General features: G+C 34.8%; 2 protein-coding genes across 9 annotated transcripts in view; both read right to left on the bottom strand.

Moving 5' to 3' along the window:
* Window positions 1-5,923: 5,923 nt before the first annotated feature.
* On the bottom strand, window positions 5,924-14,257 carry LOC103754184 (tesmin). Its single transcript, XM_018082004.1, is given in 9 exon segments — window positions 5,924-6,110; window positions 6,640-6,856; window positions 8,300-8,379; window positions 8,381-8,418; window positions 10,361-10,419; window positions 12,666-12,804; window positions 12,806-13,058; window positions 13,060-13,203; window positions 14,154-14,257. Coding segments are annotated over 9 exon segments (1,221 nt in total).
* Window positions 14,258-15,622: 1,365 nt separating this feature from the next.
* Window positions 15,623-19,667, bottom strand: part of CPT1A (carnitine palmitoyltransferase 1A) — a 37,513-nt gene continuing 33,468 nt past the window's right edge. For all 8 annotated transcript variants that reach the window (XM_018082047.2, XM_018082044.2, XM_018082050.2 and 5 more), the window contains one exon: window positions 15,623-18,724. In XM_018082047.2, the coding sequence (XP_017937536.1) occupies window positions 18,638-18,724 (87 nt within the window). In that variant the 3' untranslated portion in view covers window positions 15,623-18,637. The remainder of the gene's footprint in view (window positions 18,725-19,667) is intronic.

The following is a 19,667-nucleotide window of genomic DNA, read 5'->3' as shown; positions in this document are numbered from 1 at the left end:
AAGCATTATCTGTGTTCAGTTTGAAACAAATCATGGAACATTAACTTCCCATTCCCCTAACAATTCCCAGCACTTTCTTGTCTCTCTCATACATGAATCAAGAGATTAAAAACAGTACCATGCCACAGAAAGAATCAGAAACCGAGAGCATCACCATCAAGTAAATCTTTCAATTGGCAGAACATTAAATAAAATAGAACATCTAAAAGAAGTCCCTGTCTCGTGTAGTTTAAAATTCTTTCATGATCTGAAAGTGTGTTTGACCAACTCAAGTTTCAGCTTTTAAATAGGACTATTTAATATCTCTAGGAAGGTAAACACACAGGTTAACACACAGGTGAACAAAATGTCTGCATTTTGCCTCAGCATTAGTTAGTGTTCAGTATTTAAGGGTTCTAAGAATGACATAATAAGGAGGAGAAATATTTTTCTGAGTGCCACAGGTGACTATAAAAGCCCTGAAGTATGAGATTCATGCACGGAAAAATGGCATAATCTACTGTCTTTCCTTTAAGAATTCGCTGAATATGCTGATATATATAGACACCCAAAACCTTGTTCCACAGGTAAACAGAAAATCTGTTTTAAAGACACAATTTTTGAAGTTCCATTTTTAAATAGTTTAGGTTCCTGGCTCACACTACCCTATCTGGAAGAACATTTCAGAACCTCACTCTTTGAAGGGTTAGGAAAACTTATTTTCCATTCCAAATTTAAGTGATATGTATTCTTTATCTTTAACAGCTTCTATCCCTCTTTAATATTTATCCCCTGAATTTAATTTTAAAGAGGAATCATATATCCTCTCAGACTTAATTTGCCTAGACTAAATCAAACTCCTTTGATCTCTCCACCTAAAGACAGATACTCCATTCTCTCATTTGTCCCAGGAGACTTTGAGGACTGCATCTGTTCTAAATTAAGTTTCTTTTTCTTGAGCACAGATGACCGGAACTGTACGCAGTATTCCAAATGGAGATTTATTGGCATTTTATAAAATAATACAAAGAGCTTCCTCTCTCTACTAAAAATATACTTTCCAATATTCCCTAGAAGAGTATAAAGCTTTTTTATAACTGTATGATATGAACAAATACTGGTAACTAAGGGGGACCTTTTGATTCACCATATAATTCACATCTTTCTTTTTGCCCTCCCCGTTCCTCAAACCAATGCAAAACTAATACAGAATTAGAAGCTATTTCTTACACCTTGTTACTTTACTCCAGCTCTTCCTGAGGTGTGTCTCTCATATCTCCATTTGCTTTCATGTTCCTCTGAATGCTGCTTTTTATTAAAATTTGTGGTCTTTTGATGTTCACCCTTTTCTTCTTCTGTCCATATATGTTAGCTTCTCAAATGGACCATATAGTGTAAAAAGAGAAGGAGGTCTTCTGCCAGAATATGGGAAACATTTAATCCCTAAGAACTTTAAGAATAGTTGAATAGATTTGATGGCACCTGGTGTAATCAAGCAGGGACAAACTCCAAACCTAATAGGGAAGGCATCAAATAGCAGCTTTCAATTTTTATGTAAATATCTCATGGAGTGGACTGTATTGTGTTTCACTTCTCTCATCCAATATATCTCTCATTTATTTATATATATGAGAAATTCCATTCCTCACATAACTTTTATTCTGTACCAATCCATACCCTTCAGTTAGTTCTCACATACCACATTACAACATCCTTCAGCTGAACTCCACGATTATGAGCCAAGAGAGACCTCCTAGAAGTGTCTGAACTTCTTTCAGAGACCTCTCTGAAATAATCCTAATGTGCTGACCCCTGGTTTTTGCACCAAAGATCTTGACTACAATTTGCCAAGCCTTCAGAGTACCGTTTAATTTGCCTGTAGGTAAAACCTGAAATTGAAAAATTCTCATTTGATGAGAATATTTGCTTTAAATAACTTTGCAATTGTACCTATCAAAATAATCTCTATCCTTACATATTTTTAAAAGATGAACATACTTGTTCCTTTCAGATGAGACTGACAAATTGACAGTTTCAAAATGGCTTTTGTGTTTTATCTGCAAGCTTAAAATGTAAGTAATTCATGGTAATGCATGACTTTATGCCCATTTAAATTCCTGCTAGTTTCCTCAGAAACGTGAATATATTTCTGATATATATGTTCAGAAATTGAACAAGTTATAAAATACTGTGAAAAGAACAACCAAGAACAGCATAGTAGCTGCTATAGAGAGCTATCCATGCTTCATCTCTTACTGATCATTTCCCTTTTTATTTATTTGCTGGGCACATGGTTTCTTTTGCTAAAGGAAGCAGCAGTGACTGAAGGCAATTCTGCTTAGATCTTCTCATTCACATTAAGTCATCTGAAGAAGTTCCATTCATTAGTATCTAATTTTGAAAATCCTTCTATGAAACAGAAAGGCAAATCATCAACTTATTTGAAAAGCTATTTTCCCCTTTATATAGTACCTACATGTTCTGATTCTATTCAGTTAAAATTTTTCTTCTCCATCTTTTCTGTACAGGTGTCAATCTCTTGACATCCTCAGGACTGGATTTCTGGTGCCCTTTTCCCCACAACAGTTTTCACTTCTGTTATGAAACCAACTTTTCTTTAGTACAGAAGTGTTACACTTAGTTACAAAAACAGATACATATTTCCTACCTGACTGTTTCAGGAAGAAATATTATGACTGTGCTAATTTTGTTCTCAAATACTTTCACTACTGACTGCAAAAACCATCATTTGTAAGAGCTAGTTTTAGCTTTGTTTACTGAATATATAACTCTCTTTGAGAGAGTTTTTCAGTTTGTTAACACTTAAAAATATTGCTTCTGCTAGGCTTGTCTATTACATTATATATTATCATATACTGTTTTGTATTTATTTTTTTGTTTTCAGAATGTAATTACAATCCTAGTCATCACAGAACCCAGGAGTGTTTTTACAGTCTGAATTTATACCATCTGAAATATAGAATATATTAAATGAAAGCAGTTTTACCTCTCTATAATGAAAAAAGATAATTAATTTCAGCTTTTTACATCTTGTAGTTGGGTTTCTGTTACTTCAGTGTAAACTCTTACATATTCCAGTGCCTTGTATTTTTTATCAAACTGTTATTAATTTCATTTATGCCCATCTCACTTATACACTGACTTCAAAATTTACATAAGAAATGCAGAAATCTTCCCTCAAGGCATCTTAGCTGGCACCCTGAGAGAAAGTCTCAGCATTATATAGCATTTTTAACAGAGATGAGGGCCTAGGGATGTTGCTCAAAGCTGTAGCTCATATCTTCTTCATTCATTTCCTTTATTGTGCTATTTGTAGCTCTCCTACCCTTTACTTTTGGCAGTAGAAATTTCTTATCATTTCCACTCTGATTACATTTTAATTCTCTGTATTACTTCTTTTAAATATCCCTTGTGATTTTTTCCTCTATATTATTTTCCCACCACTTGACTACTCAAAATTTTATTATTTTTCTTCTTAATTTTCTTTTTTTCCTCATCATTTGAGTTCATCTCTCTTTTGGGCTTAGTAACTTGACATTTTATATTATGGCATTGTCTCCTGATGTGTGTATTCAAATTAAGATACATCTGGAGATGAGATTGTATTACATGAATTTTGTTTTTTCAAGAATTCTATCAGTTCCTCTCAAAATGTATTTTTTTCCATTCCTCTCAATAATTTTAAATTTAATTTTTAATTTCTATTCTTAATTTCTATTTTTAATCCATGTCTGTGTCATTAGTCCTAACCCTAGTTTCTTGTTTACTAGTGTTAATCTTACTGAAACTCACCCCTACTGGGAATTTCAGTAACTTCATTTCTAAGATTTGATTTCAAGGCATGATTTCAGCAATACAGGCTTTTCTTCAACCTTTGCTTCCTTAAGGAGTGTCTACTGACCCTACAGCCTCTGTGTGCTCTGCTAATTCATGAGCTCACAGTAACCTCATCTGGGGACAAATGCTTTTTAAGATAATGCTTTTATTCCAAAACCAAGAGAAATCATCTTAGGAATTGAAGGGCCCAGGAAGGGCTGAGATGTACAGATAGTGCCATAATGGAGCACTTTCAGAATCCATTTTCCCCTGTGGCCTTCAGCAACCTCCAGCAGCAGTTGTTGAAAACAGAGATATAAACTGCAATCCATTTACATATCAACTCCTAGCAATAAAAAAACCCTGCCCTGTACTAAACGAAATCTTAAAATAGCATGCAATCTCACCTGCTGTAAAGAATTTTTTATGTATCAACAGGACATGGAGAATAATTTTACAATTTAAAGCATAAATGCCCAAAAAACCTAAGAATGTATTTTTAACTTAGCATAACTTCTTAACCCAAAAAGCATTTTATATTATCTATCAATTAATTTAGATGACCATTTTAGTTTTTTTTCTTTTCCATAAATATGTCAGGAAATAGTTTACTTTGTTAGAGAAAAGAAAATCTGCTACTATTGTAACAGTGAGAAGAGGAAGAAATTTCATGGAGAAAATGTCTACATAAGAAAAATGAATAACTCCAGCCTTTAGGGGAAACTGGATTGCAAATGTAGGATTCAGCAAATTTCAATCCTATATGCTATGTACATAAAAGATTTTCCAATCTCAAACTCTTTTACTTTACAGTAGGAGATAAGAGGGGGTCATCTTCTTCCTATTCTTTATGAGGCTCATAAATCTAACAAATATAATATTGAACAAACCCTGGTATGTTTTTTTTTCCCAACACTAAATACCAAGCATACTGACAACATTACTCTGTTTTCAAAAAATACACCACCTGAAGGCAACAGAAATAAGTTGCCAACACAGAGAAGACCCAAAGCTAAACTTAGTATATTTGTCTACAATGAACTTAGTAGATTTGTCTACAATGAAATTGCATCACAATTCATAAAACAACCAAACGAAGATAGCAAATTCTTACTCAGTTTTTACTACATCTTGACCCACATAAATATCCAATTTCAAATTAAACTTACTTTAAAGTCTAGGTAAAGACTAAAGAATCAGCCCAGAAGGCCTTAACTACAGAGAAAATCTGTTTTAGTAAAAAATATACTAAAAAATATACTAAACTTTCTACAGCATTAAGTTATTCGGAAAAACACTGGGTGTGGTGCTGGTTTCACTTACACCAGGATAATTCAGAAAGAATTCACTGAAGTCAATGAAATCATTCCTATGAAAGATCAAAGTAAAATCATTAAATAGCAAAATTGTGGAGAGCAGGGCAATATATCAATTGCCTAAAATCAATTAAGAGATATTTTAATCAATTTTAAAAGTTTATTAACAGGTGCTTCTATTTATTAGGTAAATGACTATAAACCAAGCAAAAACAGAGATTAGGCTACAACTATGTTAGAACACATAACAACATCAGGACAGTCTGGTCTTTTACAATCCAAATTGCCAAGACAAATAAGATCAACAGGAGCAGGACCAAAGGTAGAAGAAATGGGAAAGAAGCACTGATATAAACACATTTATTAATTGAACATCACAAACATTAATCATACACTTTTCTTAATACTTCTTTGGTCAAGGTTTTGTTAGAAATGAATTCCTGCACGTGGAAAAATTCAAGAACAGAGAAACTGAAGGAAAAACAAAGTAGCTAAGGGGGGAAAAGGTTGAATGAAATATGTGATCAATACATAAGTAACTGCTGTTTTGTAAGCAGAACTACTACTACTATATCCCTGAACTCTGTATATTATATTCTTAAGGGATAGTTATAGTCTCAGCCTTAGGTATTTTTTGATTTATAGAAAGAAAAAGGCAAATGCTATCTGAAGCGACTCCTTGCTTATAAGCCCTCTGTCCTTTTAGTCCCTATTTATTAGATACTTATGATAAGGGTTATACAAACACTTAATGAAGTCAGACCAATGAATTATGCACTATTTCCAAATATTCACCCATCTTTCTTCAGTTTTGGTAACATTTTAAATGTTGATGTCAAAACTGGGCTGTTCCCTTCATTGATTCCAAGGTCCATGTAGTTTCACACATTCAACTGTTTTTATTCATCTGGACTTTCTTAATGATTTTTGCAACCAATTCATTTGCAAATAGGAGAACACATAATTTTATCCAGGTAAATGCAGAATACTTAGAATAAAATTTATATAAATCTTAAATTAAACATACGTTTGAACAACCATTTGAGCCATAGCACCAGGGACTTATTCTAGATGTGCTTGTCTTGGACACTCAGCAAGACTATCACTATCAATCAACTAAGGAAGTAAGACAGGTTTTTTTCCAAAGAATCTCTGTGAAGGTTGATGTTCTGTACATGGACAAGTCAGTCCTCCCGTCAATTTGTGGATAACTCTGCAATATAACAAAATACCACAGAAGAAAGGATTAGCAGAAAATCATTTCTCATTTCTTCTGGAGCATGGGATTGGCTGAGAGCACCAGATCCTGAAAATTTTAGCTGATCTACTTTAGCCAGATTCCGTTCTTTAAAGAAATGACATGAAAAAGACTTTGCCTCCCATGTTGGAAAAGTTTTATGATGAGAAATGTAAAGAAAGAAGGCAAGTGATTATTTTTAGCCTCTGCTAGTTACAGAATCTAGTAAATGTTAAGGTAGTAACTGACAAGACGAAAGTTCACCTGTCTCACTCACAATAATTCTTGAGGCATTCTGAGCACTTGCAATTACATCCTTTGTTATGGTTATGTTTAATTTCTCCTAGTTTCCTTTTCCCAGTCTTTGGTAAGAAAGCTTCTGGGTTTCTATCAAGACAGGCCTTAAACAAAAATGGCTCGATTATGAGAAATGTTTTGCTCATTGCAAAAGTAACCAAGAATGAAAACCTGACCACATGAAAATAACCTTAATAGAAGAATCCACCACCATTTTGTCAGCTGGGAATCTGAGCATAGGATGCTTTTACTCTATGACATTAAGTACATTTAGATTCAAATGCCATAGACTTAAAAGATTTTGATAAAATAAGAGAGATATCAAAAACAAATAAACATATTTATCCTGAGTTTTTATTTTACAAATTTCCATAGTTCTGTGAGAGAAACTGAAACAGAGGTCTTCAGCTTATGAAAAAAGATTACTAAAAACCCATGGTGAAAACCATAGCTGTCAGAGTAAGTCTTGGTGTAACTCCTGGTGAGGAACTGCAGAAAATAAATGAGCACTCAAGCTTATGCAAAAACAACCAAACATTGGTCATTGTAAGATTACAAGTTGAATTTTAAACTTGTATTTAATTCCTTCCCACCTAAGGAAAGAAAAAAAAACCCAAGAAACCAAAGGACATCTTAACTCTAAAGCTGAATAGTCCCTAGAAACTTTTAATTACTTAAAAAAGACAAAAGCTCAAGCAAATAAAAACTAAAAAAGATATGCCAGCACACTCTTTCTCAGCTTATTCTTCCCTAGCATTACAGCAAATGAATGGCAGTTTGAATTTTATACAGGAACATGATCTTTAACTTGAATATGCCTGGTTTACTCTTCTGATGGTTTCTGACAAATACAAGCAAACAAGGTGCACACCTGGAGCATCTGCTGAGAGATGTTCACCCACAGCACCCGTTGCTATTGAGAGCAATATCTGTGCTTGTATGGTGCTTAATATTAACAGACTTTGTTTTTGCACTGCCATCAGAATAAAAGACCACATAAAATTACAGTAATAAATAATTAAATAAAGCATGTAAATAATATTTTCGTGGAAGCTATATTTAGGTAAAGAAATATTTAATAATATTAAATAATAAATTAATAATAAATAATTAATAAATAATACATTAAAACTAAACTACACTCAAATTCTCTGCTGCTGTTAAAATGAAAATGTGTTACTCCATCGAAATAGCATTAACTTTAGGACCTCAGAAACCACTTTTAACATAGTTATCTAAATATTATTGAGACATTCTGAATTCCAAGTCCAAAGTGTACCCATAGCACTCAATGCTGCTCTTCATTTATAGAGAAACAGTGTCACTTGGTGGCAAACAAGGGTAAATGCAAATGTATGCAGGAACTTGTGCTAAATGTGTTTTATATGGAAAGTAATCTCTATATTAAAAGCTTTCAATAATTTGAACATATCCATTACATCATTCTTATTGCACTGCAGGGCCTAGTAATTTTTCATTTATAAAATGAAGTAAAATGTTAAGTGGTGGTATCTGCATTACCTTTGGCTCATCTCCCCCTGTTGCTGCTTAAGAACATAAACACATGCAATTGTAAATTAAGAATCTATGATATACTATGACAGATTAGAGATAATTTTCATTTTTACTGTACCCAATTGAAGATAATTATTTTGGTCATGATACTCAGGAATTAGAGGAACTAGTTTTAGGTTTTGTGTGCCAACTGTTTCTACACAGTATTTGAGTACCTACTTCCAACAGGCAGACAACCTGTAATGAATAATGATTAGTTTTAATCTAAGAAACTGTAATTATAAGCACATAGATATAAAAGCTTTCATAAGAGTGCCACCCATCCTATAAAGCTTTATAGTCACAGACTGGAATCTCTCAAAGAATTGAGCATTAAGATGTTTGCTTTTTGACCCTTAATTTTAATCTACTTTTTGAAGCACCTATTGAGATCTAACACTGTAGCTCCTCAACATACCATTGTAACTGTTCATGTTTCATTTGATTTATTTAGTTGTGATTTTAAATTGAGACTTTTCCTTTGGAAGAAGCAATCTCCAATCTTCACATAGGTGTTTTTTTTTTCAGATGTTAACTAGAAAGCAACATGTTATATAAATATACATACATATATATATATGTATATGAAAAGTAGCACTATAGCTAGATAAAATTTAGATTGTGAGTCCAAGGAAAGGACTGCCTTATTACTCTTAATATGGCACTTACTAAGTGGGACTTTCCAGGCTAGTGTGGTACAAATTAGTTAATTTTCTCTAGCATATAATTTTGCTATCAGTTACAGCATATAATTACCACAGAGTTGGAATAATTCCTGGGTGAACATCTGGATTCCTTCACCACACTGTGCAATGCAGTCAGACTTACCAACATTTGAACTCTGAAAAACTGCTGTGTCTTGGTGATTCTCAGTAATGTTACTAACTGCCTCTTACCTCAGCCTGAAATAAAAAGTTTTAAATCTTAACAGGCACACTTTAAAATGTACTTTAAATTCCAAGCAAACACAATAAATTTTAAAATTTATCTGCATAAATCATGTACTTTAAAGTGAGGATCATATTCAAACCTAATACTGAGAATAGTTAATTTACTTACCAATGGCAGAATGACTTTTGTTTCTATTTCAAGTAAAAATATTCCTGAAGAATGGCAATGAACAGTAACACACTTCACAGTTACAATGGGGTTCAGTGTCTCCAACACCATGAAGCGTCATCTAACTGGCCCTGAAGAAGTTAGGCAATAGTCACAGCAAATTATGTAAAACAAGAATTCATCTTGAATTATATAACTTGACAGAGGATAATTGGGATTTAGGGTAAGTAAGAAGCAGTCATCTGAGACTGGACTGCAAATTCATCTATACCTATAAATCAGATCGTTTCCAAAATGAACCACTGTGTTATGGCATTCCATCATAGATGTGGTGCCATTCACATTTGTTGAAAACCAGTTTTTCACCCATCGTGCCAATCTATTAACTCATTACAGTGTCATCCTGACAGAAGTCACACTTCCAGACGAAGCCTTGCCCCTCTCAGTACACACTTTAAACACCAAATGGACAACCTTGAAAAACCTGTTTATAAATTTCCAGTACCTTTCAGAGAAGTCTTTTATTAAATACCTGAATTTCTATAATTTGTTTTGCTCATATTTAGGAATTTATATTTGAAATTCCAAGCATTTTAAGAGAATAATTAAGTGGCAAAGAACATCTCTCCATAGGCAGGGAATGCTAATGTTAAAGCCAGATTTGCACTGTCAGCTCTGTTCCTTTATATACACTGCACATGGGAAAGAGGCTCAAAAATCAATCAGCTGCTCAAGGTTATTTGGTGCAGTCCCATGAGACAGTTTGTGTTCAGGTTGCCTCAGGAGAAGACTTCCTAACTGTCCTGAACTGGAACCAGTAGTAGCAAGTGGCAGACAGGAGCCAACCAGACTTGAGCCTTGAGGAACAGAAGCAGGCAAAAATTCCAGATGCTATTTTGCCTTCCTCCATAAAGTGGCAGTGTTGGAAATCTACAGAGCAACATTTTTCTTTTCCTTTCTTTTGTGAAGAGATCAGATAGGACAATGTTTTAAATTACCTTTTACCCTCTGACACTTAGAATAAATCCCAGTGGTCGGATGGATTCTTCCAACAACAACAAAATCTTACATGCATACTTGCTATTTCATCATACACAGAAGCACTAGTCTGAGGTAAACCACAGATATCACCAAAATGTTCTAGTACACAAAATAAAGCATGTCTCATTTAGAGAGAGATTAGTGTTTTATATCAAGAACTCCATTGCAGCATCAATAAAAGATTTTGACGTCACTACAGCATTACATTCTTGTGAAAGAAATACTTAATAGTTATTTGTAACAGTCTTATTGGGAAAAACAGACTTCAGTTTGGGTCTTTGATGTTTTCAAAACAAAACCATTTATTCTTATGTACATTTGGAATGATGAATGATATGTACACTTGAAAAAGAGAATTTTTTACTTATAACTATTCTATATATTAAATGATTAATTTTTAAAATGCCAAATGAATTAAAAAAAAACCCGATTGAAAGTGACCTTGAAAATGGGAAGTTATTTACATTTTCATGACATAATTAAGCACATAAATGCTGCAGCCTGTTCAGCATTATAGCATTATATACCTTGAATATTATTTCCGTTTTTTCTGTTCAGTATACAGTCCTGGTACAGATCTAATGCATTTACGACTATAATAGGATCATACTTATTACCTACATTTGTATTTTCAAAAACAGAAAATGGAACAAAGACAGAAACCAACTATTTTCTAGTTTCAAGTTAGAATTGAGATTGTTTGAACTTGACAATTTGCTCTCCACCTGTGTGTGCTGTGCTTCCTCTTTATATAATATAGGCAGCAGTTTAGGAAGGCAAGCAAGCAATGTAGAAGCCGGTAATCAGCTTTCTTTATTTCAATAAAATGATAAGCTGATCAGAATTTCGTTCTAATACCTTCAAGAAACAGGTTAGATTAAGGGAACATGCAGATACAGTGTGCTAAACTGTAAGGATACTAGGAGTTGGTCGGAAAGATTTTTCTAAATCTTTCTAAATTTCTAAATTAGCTCCTTGTACAGAGACTAACAAACTTTCATTATCTTCAACTTGACTTTGAAGAAAGCAACTGTTACACCTTAATCACATATTTATTATCTAGAGGCTTCCATCAGTCTTTTAAATCTTATTAACAGTTCAAAAGATTGAAGGTTTCAATTATTAAAGAACTACTGATAACATTGAGCATGGGTGTAAAGAACCTTCCAAGCCAGAGATACTTTTAAACTATAACCATAATCAGAAACCTGGAAGAAAACCAAAACATATAAGGTAACTGTCAACAGCACCCTTCAAGCATCTCAGGATGAAATGACACTGGGAAGACCCACTGGGCTAGGTAGTGCAGCAATGATTTCTGTGATGAAGGTTTCCTGCACAGGCAGCCCTGAAGCTTCCACCTTGCTTCATCCTGGCACCTCAGGGGGATACTGCATGGGAAAATCAGAACTTTTTATCAACTAAGTGATTTTTGTGAGTTTTGGGGTTTTTTTTCAATGCCCTGGATTTTTAAATTTGAGACCAGCACAGTTTGTCAAAACATTTACATGGAAAAGAAGTCAACTGGTATGCTCAATTATTTCAAGACAGCTTCTCAAAGAAAATCTCAGTGCCCCTCTAGAAGCAGCCACAGTGCTAACTTAGAATTTGGAGATTTCTTCAGATATTCTTTGGCCATCAACAAAGATGCAAGGACACACAGGTATTCCACACATGGATAGCCTGCATCAAGCAAGTGGGTTTGGTCCTGTGAGCCCCACAAGAAGTTTTATGCTGTGGACTTTTCAAGACAGTAATTGATCCAGCTTAGAAAATGTAACTTCCAACTACACAGAAAAACTGCTAGACATGGTAAGCAATGGGAAACTCCTCTCTTTTACAAAAGTACTTTCCCCATGGAGATTTAACAATAGAAGCTACAGTTTACTGCCGCAAATAAATTACTTTTTAACTCATTAGGACTATAAAATTGAAGCTGAAAATTGTGTCAGCTGTGGAAGTAAAGAACAGAAGTTAGTATCCTATTTGCACATTGTACAATTGTCTAATAGTTGCTAATACAGACAGTAATATGTAGAACCAAAGTGGGTGTATTTGTGACATGGTAATGTTTTTAATGAGCAAAATAACTACTCAACCATTTTAAAATATGGTTCATAACATGGACAAACCCCCCAGCAGTTGAAATCTTATGTTCACAGTGTATGCTATTTCTGACAATATAAACCAGAAATTTATTTCTGTATTTACTACTAAGTTTGTTCTAGTAGAAAATTTAGGACATGACTTCAAACATTATGTGGATCCCAAATACAAGTTTTAATGTGGCAATTTCCCACGTTTAAGTCACAAATAATCATGAATATATAACATTCCTATTTCACTTAATATTACTGGCATAATTTCAACATTTTCATTGACTGTTCCTTCAGGAGAGGAAATGTTTGAAGTTGGAAGACTGAAATTTTAATGCAGCATTGATACAGAAGAAAGAAAGTGGATACAATTTGAAGGCAGACAAGGTTGACTCCATATGTTCAGATTCTTCTGAAAGATTTAATTCCTTGTACTTTTCAAGATATTCATCACAGCTGTTGTTTCTACATGGATGTACTTCAACTTTTACCACTGTAATTTGATTTTCAATGTTAAGTGGATACTTAAAGCCATCTAACAAAGTCTCTCCTAGATTTACAGTGCACAAATTATTGTCTTGACTAGATGCCAATCCTACTCCAACAAAATTATTCATTACTGCAATTTCCAGTTAAAGTTTTCAGAACAGGACTATTTTGACTACATATTTCAGTTACGAGTCCACTGTTTATTACTGATCTTAAATGAAGCAATATCTGATTCTCTAAAGTCTTTGGCAGACTATCAAGTGGTTCATATTTGTTCTTTTTATCGAAGACAAATCTCCTATTTCAGTATTTTGAATAGTTTTTCTGTCTGAAAGTGAATGAAATATTCTTAACTAAACAACACACACATATATATAATACTGAAGATTACCCTAATTAACATGTAACTGAGAAACTTTAAAACAGAATGCTGGAAGAATTCTTTTGGGTTCTGAATCTAACTTTCAGAACATACAGGCCACCATACCAATTAAAAAAAAAGCTGCTTTTACCGTAAGAATGCATTCTTTGTAACTTTTAAACGCATTAACAGCATTCAGACTTGAATCAGAATTTCGCTATTTGGCTTTAGTAGTCAAAAAAACCCTCTATCACGTAGTACACTTAGCTGAAATAACACTGTTTTAAATTTGTGTCAGTATCATAGAATATCCTGAGTTGGAAGGGATCCACAGGGATCACCAAGTCCAATTCCTGGCCTTGCACAGGACAGCCCCAAGAATCACACCATGTGCCTGAGAGTGTTGTCCAAGCTTCTTGAACTCTGTCAGGCTTGGTGCTGTGACCACTTCCCTGGGGACATAGGGCATTAAGACCAAACCTTATCTGTACTCTCAATGTCACTATTGCCAGTTGCCAACAACACAAGCCAAAGCACCTCTACCCAGAGTAACACAAGGTCGCCACCAAAAAGACAGGCCAATATCCACCTGCGCTTTCATTATTACTATTTTTGGATTTAGGCTAAGGCAACACTGGGAGGGTCAAGGTCCCCATGGGCCCTGAACTAGGCCAGGATATGACAGCTCTTCAAAGATTCAGATCTCTCTGCCCATATGCATCAACCACTACTGGTCTAGGACCTGTGCAGCGAGGGATAGGGAGGGTTTGGATGCCCTCCCACTCCCCACCCTTCTGTCCAGAGCAGATGGGGAGGTGACAGGCCCTACCTGGGGCATCCCAGGCACTTCAGAGGGCACATCCTTGGTTGTACCCCGGGCAATTCACCTTCCCCCAGGTGGGCAGTGACAGCTGTGCACCAGAATGTTAACGGAGTGGGGTCCGTGCTGGAACGCCGTGTCCAGGCAGGGGCAATGGCAGAGTGCAGGCATGGCCTAAGAACCAGGGTGTGTTTGGGGGGACTTTTTTTGTTGCTGTTCCTTCTGTGTTTATTTAAATTCCCTTGGAAATTATCCCACATTGCAAGGAGTCAAAGATTAACCAGGACCCTGGTACCAAGTCAGAGGTTAATGTCCTAATCCATGTAGAAGTGCTATGCAACACTGGTGAGGCCACACTTAGAGCACTGTGTCCAGCTCTGCACTTCTCAGAATGAGAGCCATGGACAGGCTGCTCAGGGTCCAACGCAGGGCCAGGAAAATGAATAAGGAACAGGAGCATTTCTCCTATAGGGAGAGGGTGAGAGAGGTGGGACTGTGCAGCCTTGAGATAAGAAGTGGGTGCAAAGAATATGAAGCCAGGGTCTTTTCCACAGTGTTCAGTGATAGGACAAAACATTGAAACTCAGGAGTTTCCCTCTGAACATCCGGTAACACTTTCTCACTGTCAGCTTCACTGGCCTGTGGAGTTTCCATCCTTGGAGTTACTCAGAAAGTCATATGAATGTGGCCCTGGGCAACCAGCTGATTGCACCAGATAACCTCCAGAGGTGCCTTCCAACCTCAACCATTCTGTGAAAAAGTTGGCTCAAGTTGCTGCCCTTAAGAGTCCTTTCTACAAATCACTGTGTAAATCTTGGAATTGTTACCCTGATGCCATGAAGATTTCAGTGTTAGAAAACACACTAAACCCACCGGGCCACTACCTATGGCCACTTAAGAGATATTTTTCTTGAAAGCAGAAATTGAACCTGGACTTTACATTTTATGCATTAAATGTTTTCACTTTTAGGAAATATTATGTGTTTAAAAAAACAACATAGCAGCTAAAGACACCCAAAAGAATTTCAAGCTACCTCTCATCCATAAGGTGCTGCACAATTAATTCAAGAAGAAACCAGAATCAATTTTTTTGTTACAATCTTCAAGCCCATGGGCCCCAGGTCTGCAGCCAATGAAGTCAGGGAAAAACAAAACAAAAGAAAAAATATCCCTACTCTTCCTTCTCCCCTCTCAAAGGTTTCACCTAACAGTTGAAGGTTTTTTTATTCTAATGCTTTCATCTTGTACTTGCCACCCTGAAAAACAGGCAAAGGGAAGATGGGGAAAAAAATAAAAATCATCTAAAGTAAGACCTACATTGTTTCTTCTTTCTACTGAACCCAAAAAAGAGAATCCTTCATTAACACACTCCCTATTAACTAGCAAGACATGTTTAAATCATTGCTCAAACCAACTCAATAGTCTGTTACTACTGTTCCTAACTGGATTTAACAGCAATGATTTTGTCAGTCCAGAAACTGCAGCAAGGGAGCTGGGAAAAAGATACAAAAGATGTTAAACATTGCAGTAAACACAAAGTAGTGGTAATTGTGAAATTTTATTTCATTTTTTGAAGTCACAGAAGAAAGTAGAAAATAGAGACGAAGTGTTGGATGTAAATAACCAACAATAGACATAAAGTAACTAAACAAGATTAAAAAACCCCTCTAGCTTAAATTAATATATTTTACATGAGAAAACAATTGGTAGAAAGGCTGAATTAGAACCATGTTTTTCCAGGTCACGCACACACTTCTTCCCTAGTTCTTCAAAAGACTCAAGCCTTTAACGAATATTCAGTTGGGAACAGAATTAATCCTGAAGAATGGTACCTTCCAAATGGACTTAATGCTTTCCTAATTTCTGCTATGAAATAGCTGAGATAAATTTGAAAAATACACATTCTAGTTATTTCACAAATTCCTAATGCAATTCAATAAACAGAAAAATTTATTATCATCCAACCTCACTTTTACCACCAACTCAACCTCAACTTTTAGCTCTTAAATCACTAATTGAGAATCAATGATTCAAGGTTTTAGTAACAAATTAGTAATTTTACTGGAATATGAACATTTTCCTTTACAATAAAGTACACTGTACTAGAAAATTCATTCAAATCTAAGCAATTTCAGTTACATTCCTATGGCTTTGAGCAAAAAAAAACCCCAAGCAGTTTTACTGTATTTACACAATATTGAACATCATGATTTAAATTATTTATTAATAACCTACATTCACTGTGGATTTCTAAGATTTACATCCAAAAAGCATATTTTATTTACACGCTGCTGACATTTCAAAGAAAAAGAAATGAAATATTATCTGTTTAGGAATTATGATCTATTCCAAAATTTAAAAAGATACATTTAACAACACAAAACGTTTTAAACAGTTACAATAAACAGCTTTCTGTGCCAATTATAGTTACTCTCCAAGAATGTAAAATTGCATTGATAACTGCACTAACTACAATTAGACTAGAAACACTTAAAACCTGAGAGTCAAATCTAAACCTTTCTTTTTAAAAGAAAATCCTAAAAGCTATCATGCCCTAATGGTAATTTAAGCACAGATTGGTCAATTAAAAAAACCAGAAACAAAACACAACACAAACCCCCAAAACCCCCAGTGCATTATTTCTGCAGCTCCAAAAACAGATCACTGTAAAATTGTTGCAGTAGTTTGATAAATGCCAGGCCTGCCATCCACAGTAAGGCTTATTTCTAAGTGTCCTTTCCCACATACTGTACCCTAACCAAATAATGAGCATCTTTGATCAATTCCTGTGTGGATTCCTACATTTTTGTAAGCATGCAGTTGCTTAGGTATGCATCTTGGATCTTTGAGGGCTCCCACCTCATATTTTATTAGCTAGATCAGAGTAAAAATAAACGTGAGGAGGCATAGAAAGTTAGAAATACTGGCCAGAAAACATTCAGAGACTAATGAGAAGTTTTATATCCACTCCAAGGGCCTTTTAAACTCAGCACAGCTCTGGAGCACCATTCACTGTACTACTAACCACCATGTATCTTACATAAAATAATAAAAATAAAAAAATTGTGGTGTTAACAAGTACACTCTACTACACTGCAGGGATGTAAAAAGTTACCACACCTATAAAGCCTGTGGAAGAGAAGCATCATGCACAAAGTTACTCCATTTGGCAGCAGCCATTTTATTTCTGCACTTGGAAACACCATTGCTTCTTTTTCAGTGAAAGAGCTTTCCCCTCTCCCCTTGTATCCTTTAGAAACTACGTGATCAAGGGCATCTCCCAGGAAGGGTTTAAGAACTGCCATGATTCTCCCACTCTGGAGTTTTTTCCATGGCTTTAATAGTTTGCCCTTCTCATGCAGATGGTTGGCAATGTAGTAGTGGTCCTTCCAGGCTGAAAGGAGGCAAATTGCAATTGCCTATACAGACAACCTTGCTTTGTAGACTATCCAACACAGTACATTTAATTAAATTGACAATTCCTGGGACACAGAAACTCTTATTTCAAGTGACCATCAATACCATTCACCAACACAAACACGTGAGTATCTGTAAATCTGAAACAAAGTTAGTCCTGCACTTCATAGGAACTGATCTTTATATTTAAGATGGGAGCATTTAATTAGACTTTTAAACCAAACTGCACCATATGGCAACATATTCAAGTCTCCTTATGCCACATCATCCTAACTTGTAATTTGAAAACCAGATCTGCATTACTACTACTTCATTTCCTTCACCACTAAAACAGTGTAAAATCAACTCCCAGCATATGCTTTTTTCCTAGGTTAAGGATCTTTGTTTTTCTAAGGCACTTGCATGAACAAGCACACAGGTCCATTTATTTACACAGAAATAAGGTCAGTGTCGCAAACATGCCTGTAAGCAATCAAAAAATGTGATATCTGTTATTGAGGTGACACATTTTACTACCCAATGATTGGGTGGTTTTGTTTGTTTAGGTTTTTTTCAAAAAACATAAAATTTATACAACTTAGTGTGTTAAGGTGGGTTGCAGCAGGGATTTTTTTTGGTATGTTTTCCAAAATTTACCTCTTAAAAAAAAAAACCAAAAAAGGCAAACAGCCACAAGTTTTGTCACTCATTTACATAAAGCAGCAGATACACTGAAGAACATTCTGCTATTAATACATAGTAAATCTAACTCTTTCTAGTATTTAAGTCAGTGTGTTTTATCCCTTTGATTCTGGAAAGAAGTAAACTAATTTTAGAACAAAAAAGAGCAAGTGTATACAAATTAAGAGAAAACTGTAGAAGTTAGAATATACATGACTTCATGCATTAATACTACGCTTCATCCCTATAAACATACAAGATTTCAAAAGTCATCCTTTATGGAAATAAACTCTTCCAAACTACTAAAAAAAAAAAAAAGAAAAATTTAATACACTGCTAAAGTCTTAATAGATGTTTAAGAAGGTGTTGACCAGTTTCTTCGCCAGCTACTGTTTGACAGACCTCGCTCTAGTTCACTGTGCAGAAGAGTTCTCATCCCAACAAGAGGAGATTGCTTGGCACCAAGGAAGTGTTTCACTTTGTACAGTTTTTACCGAGGTTAAATAAACCCATGATGTCAACCATTGCTTTTTGGATGTTTTTTCCAAAACGATGAGAATCCTTAAAAACAAACAAACAAACAAACAAACCCCAAAATCAAATACTTCTACTGTCAATCAACAGTTATTTTTCAGGCAAAAGTAGAAACCTTTTAACATTTTGTAATTTTGGAGCTCATGGAATTTGGGCATGTATTTTACCATACAATACAATACAAATGTATTACTTTCCTACAGACAGAACTGAGATAATATCCTTTTGAAATCAGGCGCATGTGTAGGTTTCTGTTACTTTAAAATCACTGGGTTTTGATATTGCTTTTTATACAAGATTTTGCAAAAGCTAATTTTCAGAAAACAAAGGAATGTTCAGAGGAATGTTCAGAATGTGTATGACTAATGATCAAGAAACACACAAAAAAAAAAAAATCAGAAAAACATTTCTGAGTTTCTATCAAAATCATGAATCATCTGCTACTGAAAAAGTCTATAAAGTATTGAAAATAAAAATAACAGTGTTCTAAGTGTAAACAAACTAGGAACTTGTTCTGTTTATTCTAAGTGCTAGATGAATGATACAAGAAATTAAGATTACAAATATAAATTCTCAGCTACATTTCAAGACCTACTACAAAGACCCTACTAATATCAAGGCCACACACATAAAATGCTTCCTTTTCTGTATGGACCTTTGACTTGACTAATAAGTGAAAAGAATACAGAGAAATTTAAAGCACAAGCCAACAGGTATCTGAAGAACAATTTCAATTATGAGAAAAACAAAGTTGTATTTCCTAATCTTTAATAATTAACCAGAGGCACCATGATCTCTCAGATAAATTTAGGTCAAAAGAGGAAAACTAGTTCAGCTATGTAACCCTGAACAAACTCAACATGTTCATTAAAGTCATAAAAATATAAAGGGGAAAGATGAATTGAATCTGACTCGGGGCAGGCTTCCACAATAGCAGGACACTAAATAGATGACATCTACTGTATTCTAA

Source organism: Manacus vitellinus, unplaced genomic scaffold (genome assembly GCF_001715985.3).
Source record: "Manacus vitellinus isolate BGI_N305 unplaced genomic scaffold, ASM171598v3 scaffold_59_pilon, whole genome shotgun sequence".
Taxonomy (NCBI): Eukaryota; Metazoa; Chordata; class Aves; order Passeriformes; family Pipridae; genus Manacus; species Manacus vitellinus.
This window is presented reverse-complemented; position numbering and strand designations above follow the sequence as displayed.